Source organism: Pseudophryne corroboree, chromosome 6 (genome assembly GCF_028390025.1).
Source record: "Pseudophryne corroboree isolate aPseCor3 chromosome 6, aPseCor3.hap2, whole genome shotgun sequence".
NCBI lineage: Eukaryota > Metazoa > Chordata > Amphibia > Anura > Myobatrachidae > Pseudophryne > Pseudophryne corroboree.
The window spans coordinates 576,832,418-576,853,385 of NC_086449.1; the positions used below are offsets into that span (position 1 = coordinate 576,832,418).

The 20,968-nt window shown below is 47.8% G+C and overlaps 1 protein-coding gene across 9 annotated transcripts in view; it reads left to right on the top strand.

The window, feature by feature from the left end:
- Positions 1–1,083: 1,083 nt before the first annotated feature.
- The window catches only part of BRD8 (bromodomain containing 8), a 333,693-nt gene continuing 313,808 nt past the window's right edge, over positions 1,084–20,968 (top strand). For 3 of the 9 annotated variants that reach the window (XM_063927887.1, XM_063927888.1, XM_063927889.1), the window contains exons 1-3: positions 1,086–1,384; positions 1,520–1,616; positions 17,876–17,945. In XM_063927887.1, the coding sequence (XP_063783957.1) occupies positions 1,366–1,384; positions 1,520–1,616; positions 17,876–17,945 (186 nt within the window). In that variant the 5' untranslated portion in view covers positions 1,086–1,365. Of the gene's footprint in view, positions 1,385–1,519; positions 1,617–4,972; positions 5,192–17,875; positions 17,946–20,968 lie in introns of those variants that run through there. The other 6 variants (XM_063927892.1, XM_063927886.1, XM_063927890.1 and 3 more) reach the window with 6 other exon arrangements.

Consider the following 20,968-nt stretch of genomic DNA (forward strand, 5'->3'; position numbering starts at 1 on the left):
GCTCGAGCCGGGCACAGATTCTAACTGGGGTCTTGAGGAGGGGCATAGAGGGAGGAGCCAGTGCACACCAGATAGTACCTAATCTTTCTTTTAGAGTGCCCAGTCTCCTGCAGAGCCCGTCTATTCCCCATGGTCCTTACGGAGTTCCCAGCATCCACTAGGACGTCAGAGAAATGGGGATATCTGCCTGCCGTACTGTGTAAAATGGGGATACCTTCCTGCCGCACTGTGTAAAATGGGGGCACGTGCCTGCCGCTCTGTGTAAAATGAGGATACCTGCCTGCCGTACTGTGTAAAATGGGGATACCTGCCTGCCGCACTGTGTAAAATGGGGACACCTGCCTGCGTACTGTGTAAAATGGGGATATCTGCCTACCGTACTGTGTAAAATGGGGACACCTGCCTGCCGCGCTGTGTAATATGGGGACACTTGCCTGCTGTAATGTGTAAAAAGGGGACTTTTTTTTTGTTTTATTCCCTGTGGTGGGTGTGATGATATCAGACGAGGCTGCGCCCACTTTAATGAGACCACGCCCATTTTAATCAGGCCACACACCCTTGTCGGGAGCGCGCGCGCCTTCGCCGCGCGCATGCTTTTTCTTTTTATGGCTATATGGGGGGGGGGGGGGGGCACTCAAATTTTTTTTTAGAGCAATGGGGGGGGGGGCACATTTTGAAATCTCGCACTGGGAACCAAATTGTCTAGAAACGGCCCTGTTAGTTAATTACAATCAGTAATGATTAGTGTATATATAATACCCCTGGTATTGGGGAAATAAAAAGCTTACTGATACGCCAGTCACTTAATAAACAGCCGCATTTACATTTCCTAAATAGAAGCTCGTTTTGAGCAGTGCTGCTAAAATGTTCCCATATCAGTGCCACACATTCACATTATATCTAGTGACACAACAACCTAAACTGAACCAACACGCCACGCATAATAAATGCCTGCAAGTCACACACTGACAGCTACACTATCACGGTCCCATGATGGTTAGTTCTAAATCCAAGTTGGGTAAGGGACCTCTGACGTCAGCAGGGGAGGAGCCACGTCACCAGTGGGCGGAACCAGGGTACCCGTAATGTACGCTCGCCACGCTTCGGGCTCGGTGGCGAGCGAAGTGGAGCGGAGTTACTAAGGACTACTAAAAGTTGTTGATGGCGTTGATAGTAGAACAACTATCCCGCCGGCCTAGCTCCTCCCCCTGGTGACGTGGCTCCTTCTCTGACGTCATAGGTCCTTTAGGCCACTTGATTTCAGCATCTACCGTCCCATGATCCACATCTTGTTGCGCCGATGACGTCATCTTCTACGCGACGTCGCGCTGCTGTTACGCTGTTTAGTGTATAGTAGCTGAAAAAATGGCGGCTGGGACAGGGAGTGAGTATTGTTTATAGAGTGGGAGCTACCCGTTTATACCGCTATAACACAATATTCGCATTATCCTGTGTACGTGAGACTATGGGTGTACTGTGTGTGTCCTGACGCTTTCCCCATTCTCTGTCTCCCACCTAGAGCACAAGCTGCTGAATGTCGGCCCCACAGAGCCGTGGTCTGTCCGGGAGAAGCTATGCCTCGCCTCCTCCGTCATGCGCAGCGGCGACCAGAACTGGTGAGAGGAGAAGCCACACTGGCTAGGCTGCTGCCGGAGTGTATATAGAGCGCTTCTCCCATTGTGTAGCACTAGCGTTGTGAGCTTCTAAAACAGACACGTGGTGGTGTTGCCCATAGCAGCCAATCAAATTCTGTGTATCTACACTGCAATAGAGAAATGACAGTGCAAATCTGATTGGTTGCCATGGGCAGCACCACCACTTGCATGCTTTAGTAAATCTACCCCCTAGTCTCACTAATGCCTGTATTTCGGTGGGACAGTCTTGACTAGCGGACCAGAGAAAAAATTCCAGAGCTAATGTAAAATAAGGCAGAGGTTAGCCAGAAAGTGGGCAACATTGAGCAGTTCTTATTTTTTCCTGATTTAGAGGCATATTTATTATCAAATGTTGGTCCAGATTATTTACATTTATCATCGCAGCAGTAAACAAATGAAGGATATGCTGGGATTTGCCATTGTTCACATGCAGGACCTGGGGCTCCTGTAGGAGGCTATCACTGTGGTGTGTTAGAAGTAAAATGATTGTTAATGATCACACTACTGTACATGCGTGGTCATATACGAGCACCCATTGCTGGTGAGGGAATCTTCAGATTCCGCTCCAGGAAAGTGCTGTTTAGTGCAGCCCATAGATTATAGTGGTTTATGCTTTGCAGTCAGGAGCTTGGTAAATTTACATTTTAGCAGCCTCCGTAGAGACCTGCGTTTGTGGTCAAAGAGAGGGGATTGCAGTAGATATTTGCAGTATCTGCTGTGGTCCTCCCATATATATTCAGGGGATCCATAGTATTTGCACAAATATTTTTTTTGATGAATATGCCTCTTAATTTACACCAATATTAAGAGGTAATTTGTGTACTGTGCTTGGCAGCGATGACCTAAATGTATTAATTTTCTGTATGAATTTGAGACTTAAATTCTGTATGATGAATTTAGACTGCCTGCTTACAGCACTGCATCCTTCTGTTTATGCACCATGCTCTTATGTTCCCACCACAGCATATCAGTGGAGGTCTGTACTTTGACTTAAGATGGGTACATGCTTTTACGATCACTCTGCTGATTGGGTTAATGCTCCTGATCAGCAGCTCACTGTGTCCCCAGCTTGACCTGTTGTTAGCCTCCGGTGAGCTACACTGTGCTAGAAATAGCACAGTGTATGTAGGCTTCTATAGGATTGGGAGGTCAAAACAGTAATAAGATGCAACCTCCTGATCCCGGCCATTGCAGGAGCTTTATCAGCAGTTTTATCTGCTAACGCTTCTGCAACGGTACTGCATACATACCTATCCAATTGTCGGCTTGTCTTCCCGATATCGGGTGATCAGGCCATGGATTGTATAGGTGTGTACCCACCTTTAGTTATTCCAAAATGCTATCAGATTTGATGATGTGCTTAGAACGTGTTCTGTTGCATGATTCAGTTTTTTTTGCCAAGCTTCAGTTGTTAGGGCAGATGTCCTCAGGTTTTCCTTTAGAATACTCTTCTGTAAAGAGGAGTCAATAGTGCACGTGCCATGTAAACAATTGTATTTTGGTCTTAGAGGATGCAGTTACAGAACTTGTGATGTTGGTCAGATGGTAGACTCATGAACTGTACCATTTACTACATTGACATAGGCCTGTAGTTCCCATCATTCAACTATTGGGATTATTTTTGCAGTCTCATAGAGCTTTGTACATTCTAAGCTTTGGGTGAATTTGCAGGGATGCCCCATATTTGGCAGATTAATAGCCACCTTCAGCATTATCCATAGTTAATCCTCCTATAGAATTATGGACGTTAGTGTTCACGCTAGTATGGAAGCGTGGCAGAGCGCAGAGGTGGGGGCATGCCATCCTTTTGCACACCTTGTGGCGCCCTCATTTGTCACTCTAGGGGGCATGCCCAGTACTTGCGGACATGCTGGGCAGCATCCAAGCTCTCCTCTAACTGTGAATAGATGCCGTACACACAGCATCTATTTACCTGTTGGTTATAGGGTCAGTCCATGTCAAATCACACACAAAAATGTCATTATGACACCCACCGACTCAGATTTTCATGAAACGTTTACACTTGCTACTATCACATAGCTACAAACCCATTTAAATCTTTATTTTCTAGGCCTCATATGGCTCAATTCAATTCTGAAACAGATGAATAGCGCCGGGAATTAAGTCCCGCGCTATTCAATTCAGCTCCAGTTTAGTCGGCGATGGCCCGTTCTCGCTGACTAAATAGGTTGTTTTGTCGGTAGAACGGGCATTCTCCGACTTAACTCCCCGCCGCGATGCTGATTCCCGACAGGATCAGCCTGGCGCCGGCCACGCGGCAGCACTTTTGTCTGGTTTCTTCTCTCATCCCCCGGGGATGAGAGAAGAATTCCCGACAATTGAGGGTCACTCGTCGCTGTATTGAATAGCGCTATTCAACTGTCGGTGAATTGAATCGACCCCTAAGTTTCGAAAAATTGCTTGGAAATGCCACTCCTGATGCTCCGTTTTTATTAGGTGTACTACTCCCACCTGTAAGCCTAAAAACAGTTGTCCCACTCATAAAGCACTCCAATATACCTGTTCCATACCCAAATTTAATTTATTTTGCACGTTGTCACCCCAAAATTGACATGTCATTATTGGGCAATTAAAAATATTGAAAAACTTCGAAGTGGCTAATTAATCATTAGAGGGTGTGTTCTGACCCGAATCCTGACAATTTTTACCTTAAAATAGTTATTTTTTCCCCAACTTTGCGTCTGCTCAGAGTAGATGAAGTGAAATTTGCTGTAAAATTATAATTGAAAAAGTATTGCGGCTAATTGAAAAGGGGTATTTCATGATTTGCAGCAAAAAACGGTTATCACGTCTAATGAATACACCCCTATATCTAATAATAAATGTGTATGTATGTGTGTATATATATGACACTCACTTCTGCAGCGATACAGAAAAAGTAGACAAGCCAGCACTCACGTGTAGATGAAAGAAAAGCAGGATTTATTCCTTAACCAAACGGCATGGTGAAGTACAGCAAATACAGCCCGACAGCTGTTTCAACCGACTGGTCTTCCTCAGTGCCCCTGAGGAAGACCAGTCGGTTGAAACAGCTGTCGGGCTGTATTTGCTGTACTTCACCATGCCGTTTGGTTAAGGAATAAATCCTGCTTTTCTTTCATCTACAAGCGAGTGCTGGCTTGTCTTCTTTTTCTGCATCGCTGGAGAAGTGAGTGTTTTTTATATTTATTGCCGCCTTGCACCACCATTTTTTGCTTTATATACATAGGCTTTGAGTGCTGTCGTTATTTCCTATGTGTGTGTATGTATATATATATATAATTATTCTCTCTCTCTCTCTTTCTCTCTCTCGGCAGGGAAAATTATACCTAGTAATTTTTCATTTTTAAAGACAGAATTATAGTGAAACTTTGAAATACTCATACAAGCAATCAAAAGCCCATTATTTTTCTTTCATAGCCTTTTAAAGTATACTTGTAAGGTTCAATTGAAACAAAAAAAGGGGCATGATAACTCATCTGCCTTAGGTTGATGTTGCTGATTGAACCCACTCTGTTTTCTGCACCAAAAAAAAAGTAAGTATGAAGTGAAGGAATGTATAATGGCTCTTGAAACAGGATGAAACTTTCAAAAGTTATACGTGCATTAGGGGGAGAGAGAGGATTTCCCCCCCCCCCACAAACACCTTGCATAAAAATGGAGCATCAGGAGTGCCATTTTAGAGCAGTTTTTGAAAATTTGACCCCCTATATCTCAAAAACTGTGAGTCCTAGAGAAGAAAAAACTTACATGGGTTAGTAGCTATGTGGTAGTATCATAAAAAAAACTGAGTTGGTGGGTGTCATTCCTGGGTGAACTGACATGAAATGACCCCTGTATCTTTGGTGCAGTGTACGGTTCCTGGCTTTCCAGAGATTGTTGCATAAGTGTCTCCTTCTGGAATCTGCTTGTGGCTGTTACCAGTTCTTGGCAGCAGCATCTCCAGTGCACAGTCTCCACACTGCTCCTGCAGTCTAGCAGATACACCTGTTCATTAACCATTGCACTGCTCCTTCAGTCCTGCTGCTACACTGTATTCCTTAATTACATTAATCTTCAACCCCATATATCTCGAAAACTAGGAGACATAGAGAACATCTTTACATGGTTTGTAGATATGTGGGGTATCAAGTGTACAAAGTTTCATGAAAATGAGTTGGTGGGTGTCATGGCCTGGGTGAACTTACGTGGAATTGACCCTATCAGTAACCGCAACTTTTCCCACCCGCAGGACACTGTGGCCCATGGGTGGAGAAGGCACAGGGCAGGCTGCTTTAGCGATGGGCTGCAGTAAGGGCAGTTTGCAGCTCCCTGCCAAAACAGCCTAGCGTGAACACTAGACTTGAAATTGGAAATTACGTTTTAAACATTTCTAAACTAGTTTACCACAACAGTTTGCCTTAGATCATTACAGATGTCTTGCTTCCTTGACATGTTGTTAAAAACCTGATTGTGACTGACTGATTGATTGACCAACCTTCCGAAGACTCTGTTTTTGTTTTTAGAGGTCATAGCAGTTGCTGATGAATTAAATAATGATGTGTATCAATAGTACCTGGCTGAAATTGCCTTTTTGTTATGAAAGGTTCAAATGTTTCTACTTTTCGTTTTCATGCATTGGGAAACTGGAGAGACAATAGGTATAGGTGGGAGAGTCTAGGCAATACCATTTAAATTCAGCCAGCCCATGTTTTTCCCATATACACCACCACTGCCACAGGCAGTCAGTTTTTTCTTAGCGCCCAAAGGTGGTGGGCAAATTTTTCAACTTTTGCAGCTGGAGTTTTTTCTTTATTTTATTTTTTTCTTTGTCATTTTAGTTTGTTACTTTGTTATGTGGAGCTTCTGCTGAGCAGCACTCATGCCAGCAGACTGTTCAAGATCCCATCTCCATGGACCAGGCTCTGCAGGCACTAGCTCGGTCCACACAGACTCTGGAGAGCTGTGCCCACAACCAAGACAGGAGGAGACAGGATAGAGGCTATATGCGGCAAGATCTCCCTCGGTGTTGGAGGGCACCAGAGTGTGGAGGCCCAATGAGGGCCCAGTCTTCTGCTTTGTCACTAGACCACCAGGTATTTTGAATAACAGGATGTTGTTCCATGTAACAGTAGGTGTCCCTGGAAGTTGTCCCTGGGGAGGAGACTTCTTACCATTCTCTCCTCCCCCTACCTTTAGGGCGTTCTCTGATAGCCCACCAGGGGTCCCTTGAACTCTGCTCCTCTCAGGACACTAGACAGACATTTTTCAAACTTCCACCTTGCTGCCACTGACTCCTCAAGCTCCTTGCCTGCTGGAGACAACGGTGTCCTCCTCTATACCTCGCTCTGGACTATAGTTTGTCAGCTCACCTTATCCAATCATATAGATGTTGCTGTATAGGGGTAGAGGACTTGTATTCATTTCTGTTTTTCCTCTGTGCATTTTAAACTATAGGTCTGAGTGGTGATGGTTGTATATGGTTTTTTTTATGATGTGGTCCTGCTCTTTGTATTGTATATTCATATTATACACCACACTTGTGGCCACTTACATGGCCAACTTGGGCACAGTGTCTGCTAAGGGAAATTCTTCCAGAGCTGTCCCAGAGAAGGGTGCTTGTCAGGACAATTTTATTGGTGCTGCCCCGGACCTTGGTGATCTCTGTGATAACTGCTCCACTCCGCACAGTAGTCTGGATCCCAGGTAGCAGACCCTTCTAATCGGAACAAGCATAGGCTTTCACCCTGCCTCAGGCCAGGGTACGTGTCTGACAGCACAAGAAGACATCAGGCCGTGCACAAAATGCGCAGGAGCCTTCGGTGCATGGAACACTTCCTCGGCAGTCTATATCCTGGGGGTTTACAACTGAGAGGCGGACTACCTCAGCTGTCAGAATGTGCACTCCGGAGAATGGTTCCTTCATCCAGATGTCTTCCAACAGCTAGTGGACTTCTGGTGCCTCCTGTTCGTTTATATAACTGTGTCCTGTATGAATCACAAGCTGACCTGGTACTACTCCAAAACACAGGCTCTAGGAGTCGTCTTCTTTTCCTCCGGTGTCCCTACTGCCTCGGTTTCCCTGCAAGCTAAAGCAAGATGGCAGTACAGCCATCCTGTTCACTCTGGATTTTCCCCGCAGGGCGTGGTTTGCGGACCTTAATGCAATGAGTGTGGCAACCCCCTTGGGGTATTCCTCTCAAGGTGCATACACATGGTGAGATATTGATTTATTTTTGATTTTGACTTTGCGATTTCCCCTGAACTCACCAGAGCCCTGAACCACTGATATTGACTATCTTTACTTGAGATTTTGACTAAGTGACAATTTTGACTATACTATGTACTAGATTGTACACAATATAGTCAAGATTGACTTGCCTGCATAGTCTATCTTTTCTTGCGATACCGACCCCATGGGAGTGCGCATCGGTATCGCAAGCTGTGTACACACTGTGCAATTTCCACTAACTTTCCTTAAGATTTTGACTATATAGTCAAAATCGTAAGGTTACATTGCACCGTGTGTATGCACCATCAGCTGGACCTTTTCTTGCTTTATAGGGCTGCCACATGATCCTCAGCGCACACCTTTATCAGGTTCTACTGTTCTGACTCCTTCACCTCTACTTTCAGGCGAAGGGTCCTTCACACAACACAGGAGCATTTCCTCACTTATTTCAGCTTTGGGACATCCCCTGTGTTTCTCCAGTGTACCCATGTATGAGAGAAAATTGGATGTGTGTTCTTGCCTGATGAATCCTTTTCTCTGGTTTCATGGGGGACACGCTTACTTAACTCGACTGTCTTTTGCTCGGGTGGTTGTTTTTGAGTTTTGGTGTGCCAGGTTCACTGGCCCTCCTTTCAGTGTGTGCGCGTGTTCGGTGTGTCTAGGTTTCTCCTCGTCCGCTCTGTCCTGTGGACTTTGCTAGTGTAAACTGACTTCCCTGGACAGGGGGCAATGATGAACCTGTGCTTTGTGAATTTTACTCATAGGGCTTTATTAACGAAGCGGTTCCTTTTGTAAACCGCTGCTTCTGGGCAGGTTGGAGGTGAAAATTGAAAACTGCATTCCCAGTCAGTGTAAAGCCGTGCACTACCTGTGAGTGCCATTTAAATTTTTCACCTCCAGCCCTTGAGAAAGTGGTGGTTTACAAATGCCTTCACTGTGTAAATAATGCCGTTAGTGCCTAGGGACCTCCAGCTATACCCAGTGTTTCTCCATCAGAAAAAAGGATATAGCGGGTGTCGGACACGCGTCCGCACTCAGAACACTTTCCAAGTCGGGTGGTCATGACATTGGTGCTTTTGCAAATTATCCTAATAAAACATTGTGTGCCACCCCAAAGAAATTATGGGAAGTAACTCCTCCCGCAGTGGCCTTTTGGTTCTGCTCACCAAAAAGAGTAGCCGGGTGGGCTGCTGCCACTGACCTTTTCTATGGACTATGGGGTATATGCAATTGCGGTCGAATTCCCGAAAATGTCAAAAAACGGGACATTTTCGCCCAAAAAAAAAAAATCGACAATGCAATTCAGTACTTTTCGTCAAAAAAACGGACTTTCCAAATTCGACTTTTTGAAATTCGACATTTGACAAATTCGACATTTCTGCAATGGTACAAATGCGGCATTTCGACAAAAGTATATTCAATTGAAGATTGTAAATTCGACAACAGTGCTTTTAGACAGTAAATTCGTCATTTTCAATCCGCCTCACTTTGCTGGCGGAATCTAATAAAAATTTTTAAAAACATGTTTTTTTTATTGGTAATAGCATATCTATTTATATTAGAAGGGATTAGGTACTTGGTTTGTCTATTTAGGAGGCACAAGTATTTTTTATATATTTTTTTAAAATATATATATATATATTTTTTTTATGGAATGGGTTAAAAATCAGAAAAAAAAATGCGTGGGGTCCCTAAGCATAACCAGCCTCGGGCTCTTTGAGCCGGTCCTGGTTGTAAAAATACGGGGGGGGGGGGGGGGGGGGAATGACGGGATCCCCCGTATTTTTAGAACCAGCACCGGGCTCTGTGTCCGGGTCCTGGTGCCAAAAATACGGGGGACAAAAAGCGTAGAGGTCCCCTGTATTTTTGGAACCAGCATCGGGCTCCACTAGCTGGGGAGATAATGCCACAGCCGGGGGATACTTTGATATTGGTCCCTGCGGCCGTGCCATTAAAACCCCAACTAGTCACCCCTGGCCGGGGTACCCTGGAGGAGTGGGGACTCCTTCAATCAAGGGGTCCCCCCCCCCCCCCCCCCCCCTCCAGCCACCCAAGGGCCAGGGGTGAAGCCCGAGGCTGTGTGTCCCCCCCCCCCCCCCATCCATGGGCTGCGGATGGGAGGCCGATAGCCTTTTGTGAAATGAAAGAATATTGTTTTTTGCAGCAGAACTACAAGTCCCAACAAGCCTCCCCCGCAAGCTGGTACTTGGAGAACCACAAGTACCAGCATGCGGGGGTAAAACGGGCCCGCTGGTACCTGTAGTTCTACTGCAAAAAAATATACCCAAATAAAAACAGGACACGCACACCTTGAAAGTACAACTTTATTACATACATGTCGACACACACATACTTACCTATGTTGACACGACGTTCGGTCCACTTGTCCAAGTAGAATCCACGGGGTGTACCTGAAAATAAAATTATACTCACCTATATCCAGTGTCCACTGATATTTGTAATCCACGTACTTGGCAAAATAAAAAGCCGCATTTACCCGATCCACACGGACTGAAAGGGGTCCCATGTTTACACATGGGACCCCTTTCCCCGAATGCTGACACCCCCTGTGACTCCTGTCACAGAAGGTCCCTTCAGGCAATCGGGGAGCGCCACGTCCTGGCACTCTCCTGATTCCCTATGCGCGTCTGAGCTGGCAGACAGCGCATCGCACAGCACCTCCATTAGTTTCAATGGTGGGAAGTTTGTGGTCAGCGGTGGGGTTACCCGCGGTCAGACGCTAACCGCGGGTGACCTCGCCGCTGACCGCAAAGTTCCCACCATTGAAGATAATGGAGGGGGCTGTGCGATGCGCGTCTGACAGCTCCGACGCGCATACAGCCAATCAGGAGAGTGCCACGACGTGGTGCTCCCTGATTGGCTGAAGGGACCTTCTGTGACAGCAGTCACGGGGTGTCTCTGCATTCGGGGAAAGGGGTCCCATGTGTAAACATGGGACCCCTTTCAGTCCGTGTGGATCGGGTAAATGCATTTTTATGTTTTGCCAAGTACGTGGATTACAAATATCACTGGACACTGGATTTAGGTGAGTATTAAGTTTATTTCTCTAACGTCCGTGAGGATGCTGGGACTCCGTAAGGACCATGGGGAATAGACGGGCTCCGCAGGAGATAGGGCACTTCAAGAAAGCTTTGGACTCTGGGTGTGCACTGGCTCCTCCCTCTATGCCCCTCCTCCAGACCTCAGTTTTACACTGTGCCCAGAGCAAGATGGGTACACTGCAGAGAGCTCTCCAGAGCTCTCTGCCTAGAAGCATTTTTGTTTGGATTTTTTTTTTTTTCTACCTTTTACTACTTTTTCACAGGGAGCACTGCTGGCAACAGGCTCCCTGCATCGAGGAGAGAGGAGCAGACCTTCTTGTCAAAGATAGGCTCTGCTTCCTCGGCTACTGGACACCATTAGCTCCAGAGGGGGTGAACGCAGGTTCTTACTGGGCGTCCACCCCCGGAGCCGCGCCGCCGTTCTCCTCACAGAGCTAGAAGACAGAAGTCGTCAGGCGGCAGAAGCCTTCAGCTTCACTGAGGTAACGCACAGCACTGCAGCTGTGCGTCATTCTCCCATACACCTCACATACTCCGGTCACTGTAAGGGTGCAGGGCGCAGGGGGGGGTGCCCTGGGCAGCAATATAAACCTCTGCATGGCAAAAAGACTATGTACATGTACAGGTGGGCTCTGTACATGTATATAAAAGAGCCCCCGCCATATTTTACTAAGTTTGAGCGGGACAGAAGCCCGCTGCCGAGGGGGCAGAGCTCCCTCAGCACTCACCAGCGCCATTTTCTCTCCACAGCACTGCTGAGAGGAAGCTCCCCGGACTCTCCCCTGCTTACACACGGTGAAAGGGTGCTTAAAAGAGTGGGGGGGGGGGGGGCACATAATTGGCGGGTTACATATTATACAGCGCTGCTGGGGAAAAACATTTTGTGTTGGTCTCCAGGGTTATTGCGCTGGGGTGTGTGCTGGCATACTCTCTCTCTGTCTCTCCAAAGAGTCTTGACAGGGATAATGTATTCAGGAAAGGGGTTCCCTGTGTCTGTGTGAAGTGTGTCGGTACGCGTATGTCGACAGGTTTGACGAGGAAGGCTTGCTTAATGTGGAGGGGGAGTGCTTGAATGTCAGGTCGCCGTCTGCAACGCCGACACCGGAATGGGTGGATATGCTGAATGTCTTGAATGCAAATGTCAATCTATTGCATAAAAGATTAGACAAGGCAGAAGCTAGGGATCAGTCAGGTAGCCAGTCCATGCCTGTCCCTGGGGCGCCAGGTCCTTCGGGGTCTCAGAAGCGCACCATATCCCAGATCGATGACACAGATACTGACTCTAGTGTCGACTATGAAGATGCAAAATTACAGCCGAAGGTGGCTAAGGGTATACGGTACATGATTATTGCCATTAAAGAGGTTTTGCATATTACTGAGGAACCCCCTGTCCCTGACACGAGGGTACACATGAATAAAGGGAAAAAGCCTGAAGTCACTTTTCCATCCTCATTTGAATTAAGTGACTTGTGCGAAAAGGCTTGGGAATCTCCGGATAGGAGACCACAAGTTCCCAAAAGGATTCTCATGGCGTATCCTTTTCCACAAACTGATAGGATACGCTGAAGTGACTTGTGCGAAAAGGCTTGGGAATCTCCGGATAGGAGACCACAAGTTCCCAAAAGGATTCTCATGGCGTATCCTTTTCCACAAACTGATAGGATACGCTGGGAATCTTCGCCAAAAGTTGACAAGGTGCTGACACGTTTGTCCAAAAAGGTGGCACAGGATACGGCTTCCCTCAAGGAACCTGCTGATCGCAGGCAGGAAATTACCTTAAAGTACATTTACAATCATTCCGGTACTATTGCTCGACCGGCTATGGCGTCGGCCTGGGTTTGTAGTGCGGTTGTGGCATGGGCAGATTCCTTATCTACGGAAATTGACACCTTAGATAGGGACGCCATTCAAATGACCATAGAGCATATCAGAGATGCTGCCTTGTATATGAGAGATGCTCAGAGAGACATTTGTTTATTAAGCTCCAGAATAAATGCTATGTCTATTTCTGCTAGGCGGCTCTTGTGGACCCGACAGTGGACGGGAGATGCCGATTCAAAGCGGCATATGGAGTCCTTGCCTTACAAAGGGGTGGAGTCGTTTGGAGACGGCCTCTCGGATCTTGTCTCTACGGCTACGGCTGGTAAGTCAAATTTCTTACCTTATGTCCCCCCGCAGCATACAAAATGCAGTCCTTTCGTTCCAATAAAAACAAGAAGGTACGTGGATCATCCTTTGTTGCCAGAAGGAAAGGCAGGGGAAAAAAGCTGCACACAGCTAGTTCCCAAGAGCAGAAGTCCTCCCCTGCGTCTGCAAAGTCCACCGCATGATGCTGGGGCTTTCCGAGGGGAGGCAGATCTGGTGGGGGCTCGTCTTCGGTTTTTCAGCCACGTCTGGGTTCACTCGCAGGTGGATCCCTGGGCATTAGAGATTGTTTCTCAGGGATACAGGCTGGAATTCGAAGACTTGCCTCCTCGCCGATTTTTCAAATCGGCTCTGCCGGCTTCCCCGTCAGAGAGGGAGCTAGTGTTGGCAGCAATCCAAAAATTGTATATTCAGCAGGTGATTGTCACAGTTCCTCATCTCCAGCAAGGAGAGGGATATTACTCAACCCTGTTTGTGGTCCCGAAACCGGACGGTTCGGTCAGACCCATTTTAAACCTGAAATCTCTGAACCTGTACTTGAAGAGGTTTAAGTTCAAAATATAATCACTCAGGGCGGTCATCGCCAGCCTGGAGGGGGGGGGGGGGGGGATTGGATGGTGTCCCTGGACATAAAGGATGCTTACCTTCATGTTCCGATATTCCCCCCGCATCAGGCGTTCCTGAGATTTGCAGTGCAGGACTGTCACTACCAATTTCAGACGTTGCCGTTTGGGCTTTCCACGGTCCCGAGAATTTTCACCAAGGTAATGGCGGAAATGATGGTGCTCCTGCACAGGCAGGGGGTCACAATTATCCCATACATGGACGATCTCCTCATAAAGGCGAGATCTCGGGAGAGGTTGCTGGACAGCGTCTCTGTCCATGAAGACGTTGCCGATGCACGGCTGGATTCTCAATATACCGAAGTCCCAGCTAGTCCCTACAACGTCTGACCTTTTTGGGGCTGATTCTAGACACAGACCAGAAAAAGGTTTTTCTTCCGATCGAAAAGGTTCAGGAACTCATAGCCATGGTCAGGAACCTATTAAAACCAAAAAAGGTTTCAGTGCATCATTGCACGCGGGTCCTGGGGAAGATGGTGGCTTCCTACGAGGCCATCCCTTTCGGCAGGTTCCATGCGAGGACTTTTCAATGGGACCTCGTGGACAAGTGGTCCGGGTCCCATTTATAAATGCATCAAAGGATCACCCTGTCTCCCAGGACCAGGGTATCTCTCCTGTGGTGGCTGAACAGTGCTCACCTACTAGAAGGTCGCAGGTTCGGCATTCAGGACTGGGTCCTGGTGACCACGGACGCAAGCCTCCGAGGCTGGGGAGCAGTGACACTGGGAAGAAATTTCCAAGGTCTCTGGTCAAGCCTAGAGTCTTGTCTCCACATCAACGTCGTGGAGTTGAGGGCCATATACAACGCCTTGCGTCAAGCGGAGGAATTGCTTCGGAGAAAACCGGTTCTGATTCAGTCAGACAATGTCACGGCAGTGGCTCATATAAACCGCCAAGGCGGAACAAGGAGCAGAATGGCCATGGCAGAAGCCACCAGGATTCTACGCTGGGCTGGAGGACCATGCAAGCGCGCTGTCAGCGGTGTTCATCCCGGGGGTGGACAACTAAGAGGCGGACTTCTTTTGCAGGCACGACCTGCATCCTGGAGAGTGGGGACTTCATCAAGAAGTCTTCGCACAGATCACGGATCGTTGGGGACTGCCTCAAATCGACATGATGGCATCCCGTCTCAACTAAAAGCTAAAGGTGTTGAGAATAATACGAAGAAGCAGGGTCAGAACAATACTCATTGTTCCGGATTGGCCACGAAGGACTTGGTATCCGCAGCTGCAAGAGTTGCTCGCAGGGGATCCGTGGCCTCTTCCTCTAAGGCAGGACCTGCTGCGGCAGGGGCCCTGTCTGTTCCAAGACTTACCGCGGCTGCATTTGACGGCATGGCGGTTGAACGCCGGATCCTAGCGGAAAAAGGGATTCCGGAGGAAGTCATTCCTACCCTGATCAAGGCTAGGAAAGACGTGACGTTAAAACATTATCACCGTATATGGCGGAAATATGTTTCTTGGTGTGAGGCCAGAACTGCTCCTACGGAGGAGTTCCATTTGGGCCGTCTACTTCACTTCCTTCAAACAGGAGTGACTTTGGGCCTAAAATTAGGGTCCATAAAGGTCCAGATTTCGGCCTTATCCATTTTCTTTCAAAGAGAATTGGCCTCTATTCCTGAAGTACAGACCTTTTGTGAAGGGAGTGCTGCATATTCAGCCTCCCTTTGTGCCTCCGGTGGCGCCTTGGGATCTTAACGTGGTGTTACGTTTCCTCAAGTCACCTTGGTTTGAACCACTCAAAACTGTGGAGTTGAAATACCTCACGTGGAAAGTGGTCATGTTGTTGCCGTTAGCTTCGGCAAGACGTGTTTCCGAATTGGCGGCTTTATCACATAAAAGCCCATACTTGGTTTTTCACGGGGATAGGGCAGAGTTGAGGACTCGCCCTCACTTTCTGCCAAAAGTGGTCTCATCTTTTCATGTGAACCAACCTATTGTCGTGCCTGTGGCTACACGGGACTTGGAGGATTCCGAGTCCCTGGATGTAGTCAGGGCTTTGAAGATTTATGTGACCAGAACGGCTAGAATCAGGAAGACTGAAGCTTTGTTCGTTCTGTATGCGGCCAACAAGGTTGGCGCTCCTGCTTCAAAGCAGACTATTGCTCGCTGGATCTGTAACACGATTCAGCAGGCGCATTCTACGGCAGGTTTGCCGTTACCGAAATCGGTTAAGGCCCACTCCACTAGGAAAGTGGGCTCTTCTTGGGCTGCTGCCCGAGGGGTCTCGGCATTACAGTTGTGCCGAGCAGCTACTTGGTCGGGGACAAACACCTTTGCAAAGTTCTATAAGTTTGATACCATGGCTGAGGAGGACCTCCTGTTTGCTCAATCGGTGCTGCAGAGTCATCCGCACTCTCCCGCCCGTTTGGGAGCTTTGGTATAATCCCCATGGTCCTTACGGAGTCCCAGCATCCTCAAGGACGTTAGAGAAAATAAGATTTTACTTTCCGGTAAATCTATTTCTCGTAGTTCGTAGAGGATGCTGGGCGCCCGTCCCATGTGCGGACTTCTTCTGCAAGACTTGTGTATAGTTATTGCTTACATAAGGGTTATGTTATAGTTTTTCGGTGGAACCGTGGCTATGTTGTTGTTCATACTGTTAACTGGGTAAGTTTATCACAAGTTATACGGTGTGATTGGTGTGGCTGGTATGGATCTCGCCCTTAGATTTACAAAAATCCTTCCTCGTACTGTCCATCTCCTCTGGGCACAGTTTCCCTAACTAAGGTCTGGAGGAGGGGCATAGAGGGAGGAGCCAGTGCACACCCAGAGTCCAAAGCTTTCTTAAAGTGCCCTATCTCCTGCGGAGCCCGTCTATTCCCCATGGTCCTTACGGAGTCCCAGCATCCTCTATGCACTACGAGAAATAGATTTACCGGTAAGTAAAATCTTATTTTTCAGGTACCCCGGATTCGTCGTCATTGGAGACGTGGCAGTCGGCGGGTCAACATAGGTAAGTATGTATGTGTCGGCATGTGTGAAATAAAGTTGTATTTTCACGGTGTGCGTGTCCTGTTTTTATTTGGGTATTTTTTTGCAGAAGAACTACAGGTACCAGCGGGCCCGTTTCCCCCCCGCATGCTGGTACTTGTGGTTCTCCAAGTACCAGCTTGCGGGGGAGGCTTGCTGGGATTTGTAGTTCTTCTGCAAAAAAACAATATTCTTTCATTTTTACACATGGCTATCTGCCCCCCCATCCGCAGCCCTTGGATGGGGGGGACAGCCTCGGGCTTCACCCCTGGCCCTTGGGTGGCTGGGGTGGGGGACCCCTTGATTGAAGGGGTCCCCACTCCAGGGTACCCCGGCCAGGGGTGACTAGTTGGGTATTTAATGGCACGGCCGCAGGGAGCGGTATAAAAGTGTCCCCCCGGCTGTGGCATTATCTGTCCAGCTAGTGGAGCCCGGTGCTGGTACAAAAAATACGGGGGACCCCTACTCTTTTTGTCCCCCGTATTTTTTGCACCAGGACCAGGCGCAGAGCCCGGTGCTGGTTGTTAAAATACGGGGTATCCCCTGTCATTTTTTTTTCCCCGTATTTTGGCAACCAGGACCGGCTCAAAGAGCCCGAGGCTGGTTATGCTTAGGAGGGGGGGACCCCACGCAATTTTTTTCCGGGTTTTTTACCGTTTATTTTTACATTTTTAAAAATCTAATCAAAATCCGTCAATTGGCCTGTTTTTCGACAGCGGGACTGTCGAATCCGTTTTTTATTGAATATGTCGAATTCCGGCACCCGCCGGGCGGAATTCGAAGGTCGAATTGTGTCGAATTAAAAAACGGGCCAAAAATTGCCGCAATTCGCCCGGAATTGCATATACTCCTATATGTGATTCTGCATTTCAATAATACTGCAAAACGTGAGTGAGTGCTGGTTATATGTATAATTTTTTTATTTTTTTTTGAAAAGTGAGTGTATTTGCATTTTTAAATGAACCTGGCACCACCATCATTATATGCATGGATAGACATAAGAATATCATTGCAAAGAAATAAGGATCAAATAAGGTTTGAGGTAAATATATGGTAGAAAAAAGGGACCAACTAGATGGGCCAAGTGGTTCTTAACTGGCGTCAAATTCTAGGCTTTTATGAAAGGGTAAACCTTTTGTTTTATTTGGATTCTAATTTTAGTGACACCAACAAAACTGATTAATTAACTTGCTACTTCTGTTTTTAGGGTATCAGTAAGCCGTGCCATCAAACCCTTTGCAGAACCAGGACGCCCTCCTGATTGGTTCTCTCAGAAGGTAGGCTGATGTTTTTCCCAACCTATTTAATAGAAAACTGTGTACATGTAAAATATTTATCATCCTCACTTTGATGTCAGGATTATCTAAAAAAAAATTCTATGTAGTTTTATTTCTGGTTGAAAACTGGATGAATTTGTAGACGCTAAGGGCAGGATTCAAATCTTTTCTGCCACCTCCCGCCCCCATCGCGCCCGCCGGCAGTATTAAAATGTTACTGCCGATGGTCGCGATATCAGCATTTCAGCTCGCCACCCCCAGGGGTGGCGAGCTGAAATGCGTGAAAAGTGACCCGTTTGGACGCCCCATGTCTCTAGTCGGGTTTAGCTGCTTTACGCGGCTAGACCCGGCTCTTATGGGCACGATCAGCGTGAAAACGGGGGTCATTAGAATATCGCCCCGCGATCTCCCGTCACTTTAGATGGGAGATCGGGGGCCATAAAAGATTTGAATCCCGCCCTAAGAAGGAAATGTAAATAAAAGCCATGGCTTGATGTTCAGTCAGGCTCGTGTGGCCACGGGCACATAGCAGTTTTACTGCCCCGTGCAGCGTTAGGTTCCGGCTTGCATGGCTGCAGCTGTGGCTTAACTGAGCTCCGTGGGCTGTGCTGCGTGCAGCACCCCCTCTTCCACCGCTGAGCGGTGTATCTGGCTGGGAGTCTGTAGAAAGGTCTCGGGGGCACTTTCCTCTAGATGGAGAGATATTTCTCTCCCATGCTGAAACGCCAGCAATGCTGGAGATCCATGCAAACACCGCTGTAGCCCTCCATGCTGCCTGACACCTCACTATCCCAGGGATCTAACCCTGCTAGTCCTGCAGACCCAGGGGTAGATGTAGTAACCTGGAGAGGGCATAAGGAAGTGATAAACCAGTGATGTGTGCAAGGTGATAACTGCACCAGCCAATCGGCTCCTAACTGTTAATTTACATATTGGAGCTGATTGGCTGGTGTGTTTATCACCTTGCACATATCACTGGTTTATCACTTCCTTATGCCTTCTCCAGGTTAATACATCTGCCCCCTAGTCTCTACTGCCGCAGCCCAGGTCCCATACTAGAACATGGTAAGGGCAATTAAGGAGACCATAGCCCTCATGTTTAAGTAACAGGCTGATACTTTTAAGCACTCCATTACTAAGCTGAAGATACACTTAACACAGCTTACAGAGCGGGTCAGTCAGGCTGATACTCAGCTGGGAGAAGTGTTCCATAATCAGAATTTAAAATATCATACTGCTGATTTACAGAAATCTTACTGTGCAATCTACAGTTTATATATAAAAATGGATATATGTGTGTATATTCCAGCATAACTCTAAAATGCCTGGAGCAATTTACACTAAACTTGGTACACACATGACTTACAATCTGAAAAAAAATACTGTGGGGGTAAAACACCCCTAGCACCCCTAGGGGTAGGGGTGGGAAGGGCGTGACATGTAAAAATCCATAGTTTTTCGGGGTCCCTGAGATGAATGTAAATACTCCTTTAAACTTAGTACACATATGACTTACAATCCGGACTAAAACTACTGTGGGGGTAAGACATGGTCAGCAGCATGGCTGGAACTGGGAGGGAACCAGGAAGCAGACTCACTGTGAGCTTTCTGACAGGTCAGATCTGATGCGATTCTAAACAAATATTAATCATGAAACATGGTCAAATTTATGGTATAGGAGTGCTGCCAAAGATATTAGGAATGAAGACCAGCAAAAAAAAAAGAAAAAGATAGTCTATGTTGGCGCACTTGGAAAAGAGATTATATAATAAAATGTAATTTTTATTTCATATTATTTAGAAACGCCTTGATATGTAAAATTAAAACGTAAATAGAAATGTGAAATAAAGAAAAAAGTGATGATGAAAATGAATGACTCACTGTGTTTATTAAATATTGGGGTATATTCAAAAAGAGTTGGATCCATTCCGACATGCAGTTGTTGGAATGGATCCGACAACCCCTATTCAACGGACGGATTCAATAGTTGGATTTGGCCGTACACAGGGACCCGTTCTCCCGCTGCTGTCAGCGGCTGCAGATGCCCTGACAGCAGCGGCAAGGTGCACAGATGGTGGCGGACGAGAGCGGGGCGGTGGTGGGGGAAGCAGAGATTGGTGGCAGGAGGAGCTGGATGCAGGGAGAGAGGTGCTGTGGGCGGCGGGGAGAGCACAGGTTGGGCGCTGGATGCAGGGAGAGAGGTGCGGCGGAGAGAGCACAGATCGGCGGGAGGAGCTGGATGCAGGGAGAGGTGCTGCGGGCGGCAGGGAGAGCACAGATCGGCGGGAGGAGCTGAATGCAGGGAGAGAGAGGGGCTGCAGGCGGCGGGGAGAGCACAGATCGGCGGCCGGCGGGAGGAGCTGGATGCAGGGAGAGAGGTGCTGCGGAGGGACATGTCTGCGGCGGTGCGGGGAGGCGCTGCAGGGAGAGAGGTGCCTGGCCGGGGGACGGCCAGGCACCTCTCTCCCTGCAGCGCCTCCCCCCTATTGAATAGGTCAGAACCCCTTCCGACCTATTTCTGTCGCAAGCTGCCGTCTTTCCGACAGTTATTGAATACACCCCATTGTCATTCACTTTATTGACACTATAGGTGGTATCACATTAGCCCTGATGCGATTTTGGCCTATCAGAACGGCTGGATATCGCAATTAATGTCCGATGGTCATTATTGCGGTATCCAATTATAGTGTTAACTCTAGCAGTGAAAAGGGGCATGGCGTTGGACTCCGGGGGCATATGTGCGCGGCCGAAACGGGGGCGCGGGCACGCCTACGTCATTTTAGTGGGCGGTGCGGCCCACAGACGCTACTATAGAGAGCGTCTGTGGCCGGCGACGTCACTTTTGGGGGTGTGCCCAGCACCTCCGTCGGTGCTGGGCTTCCCCCAGCTCTCTCCCAATGCGTGAATGGATGCCGCGCGCATGCGCACGGCATCTTTACACGCTGGGAGGGCAGGAAGCGGGCGGCTGTTCTAGCAGGGCGCCGCAAAAGGGGAAGGGCGGGTTTTGCCTGCTAAAAAACGGG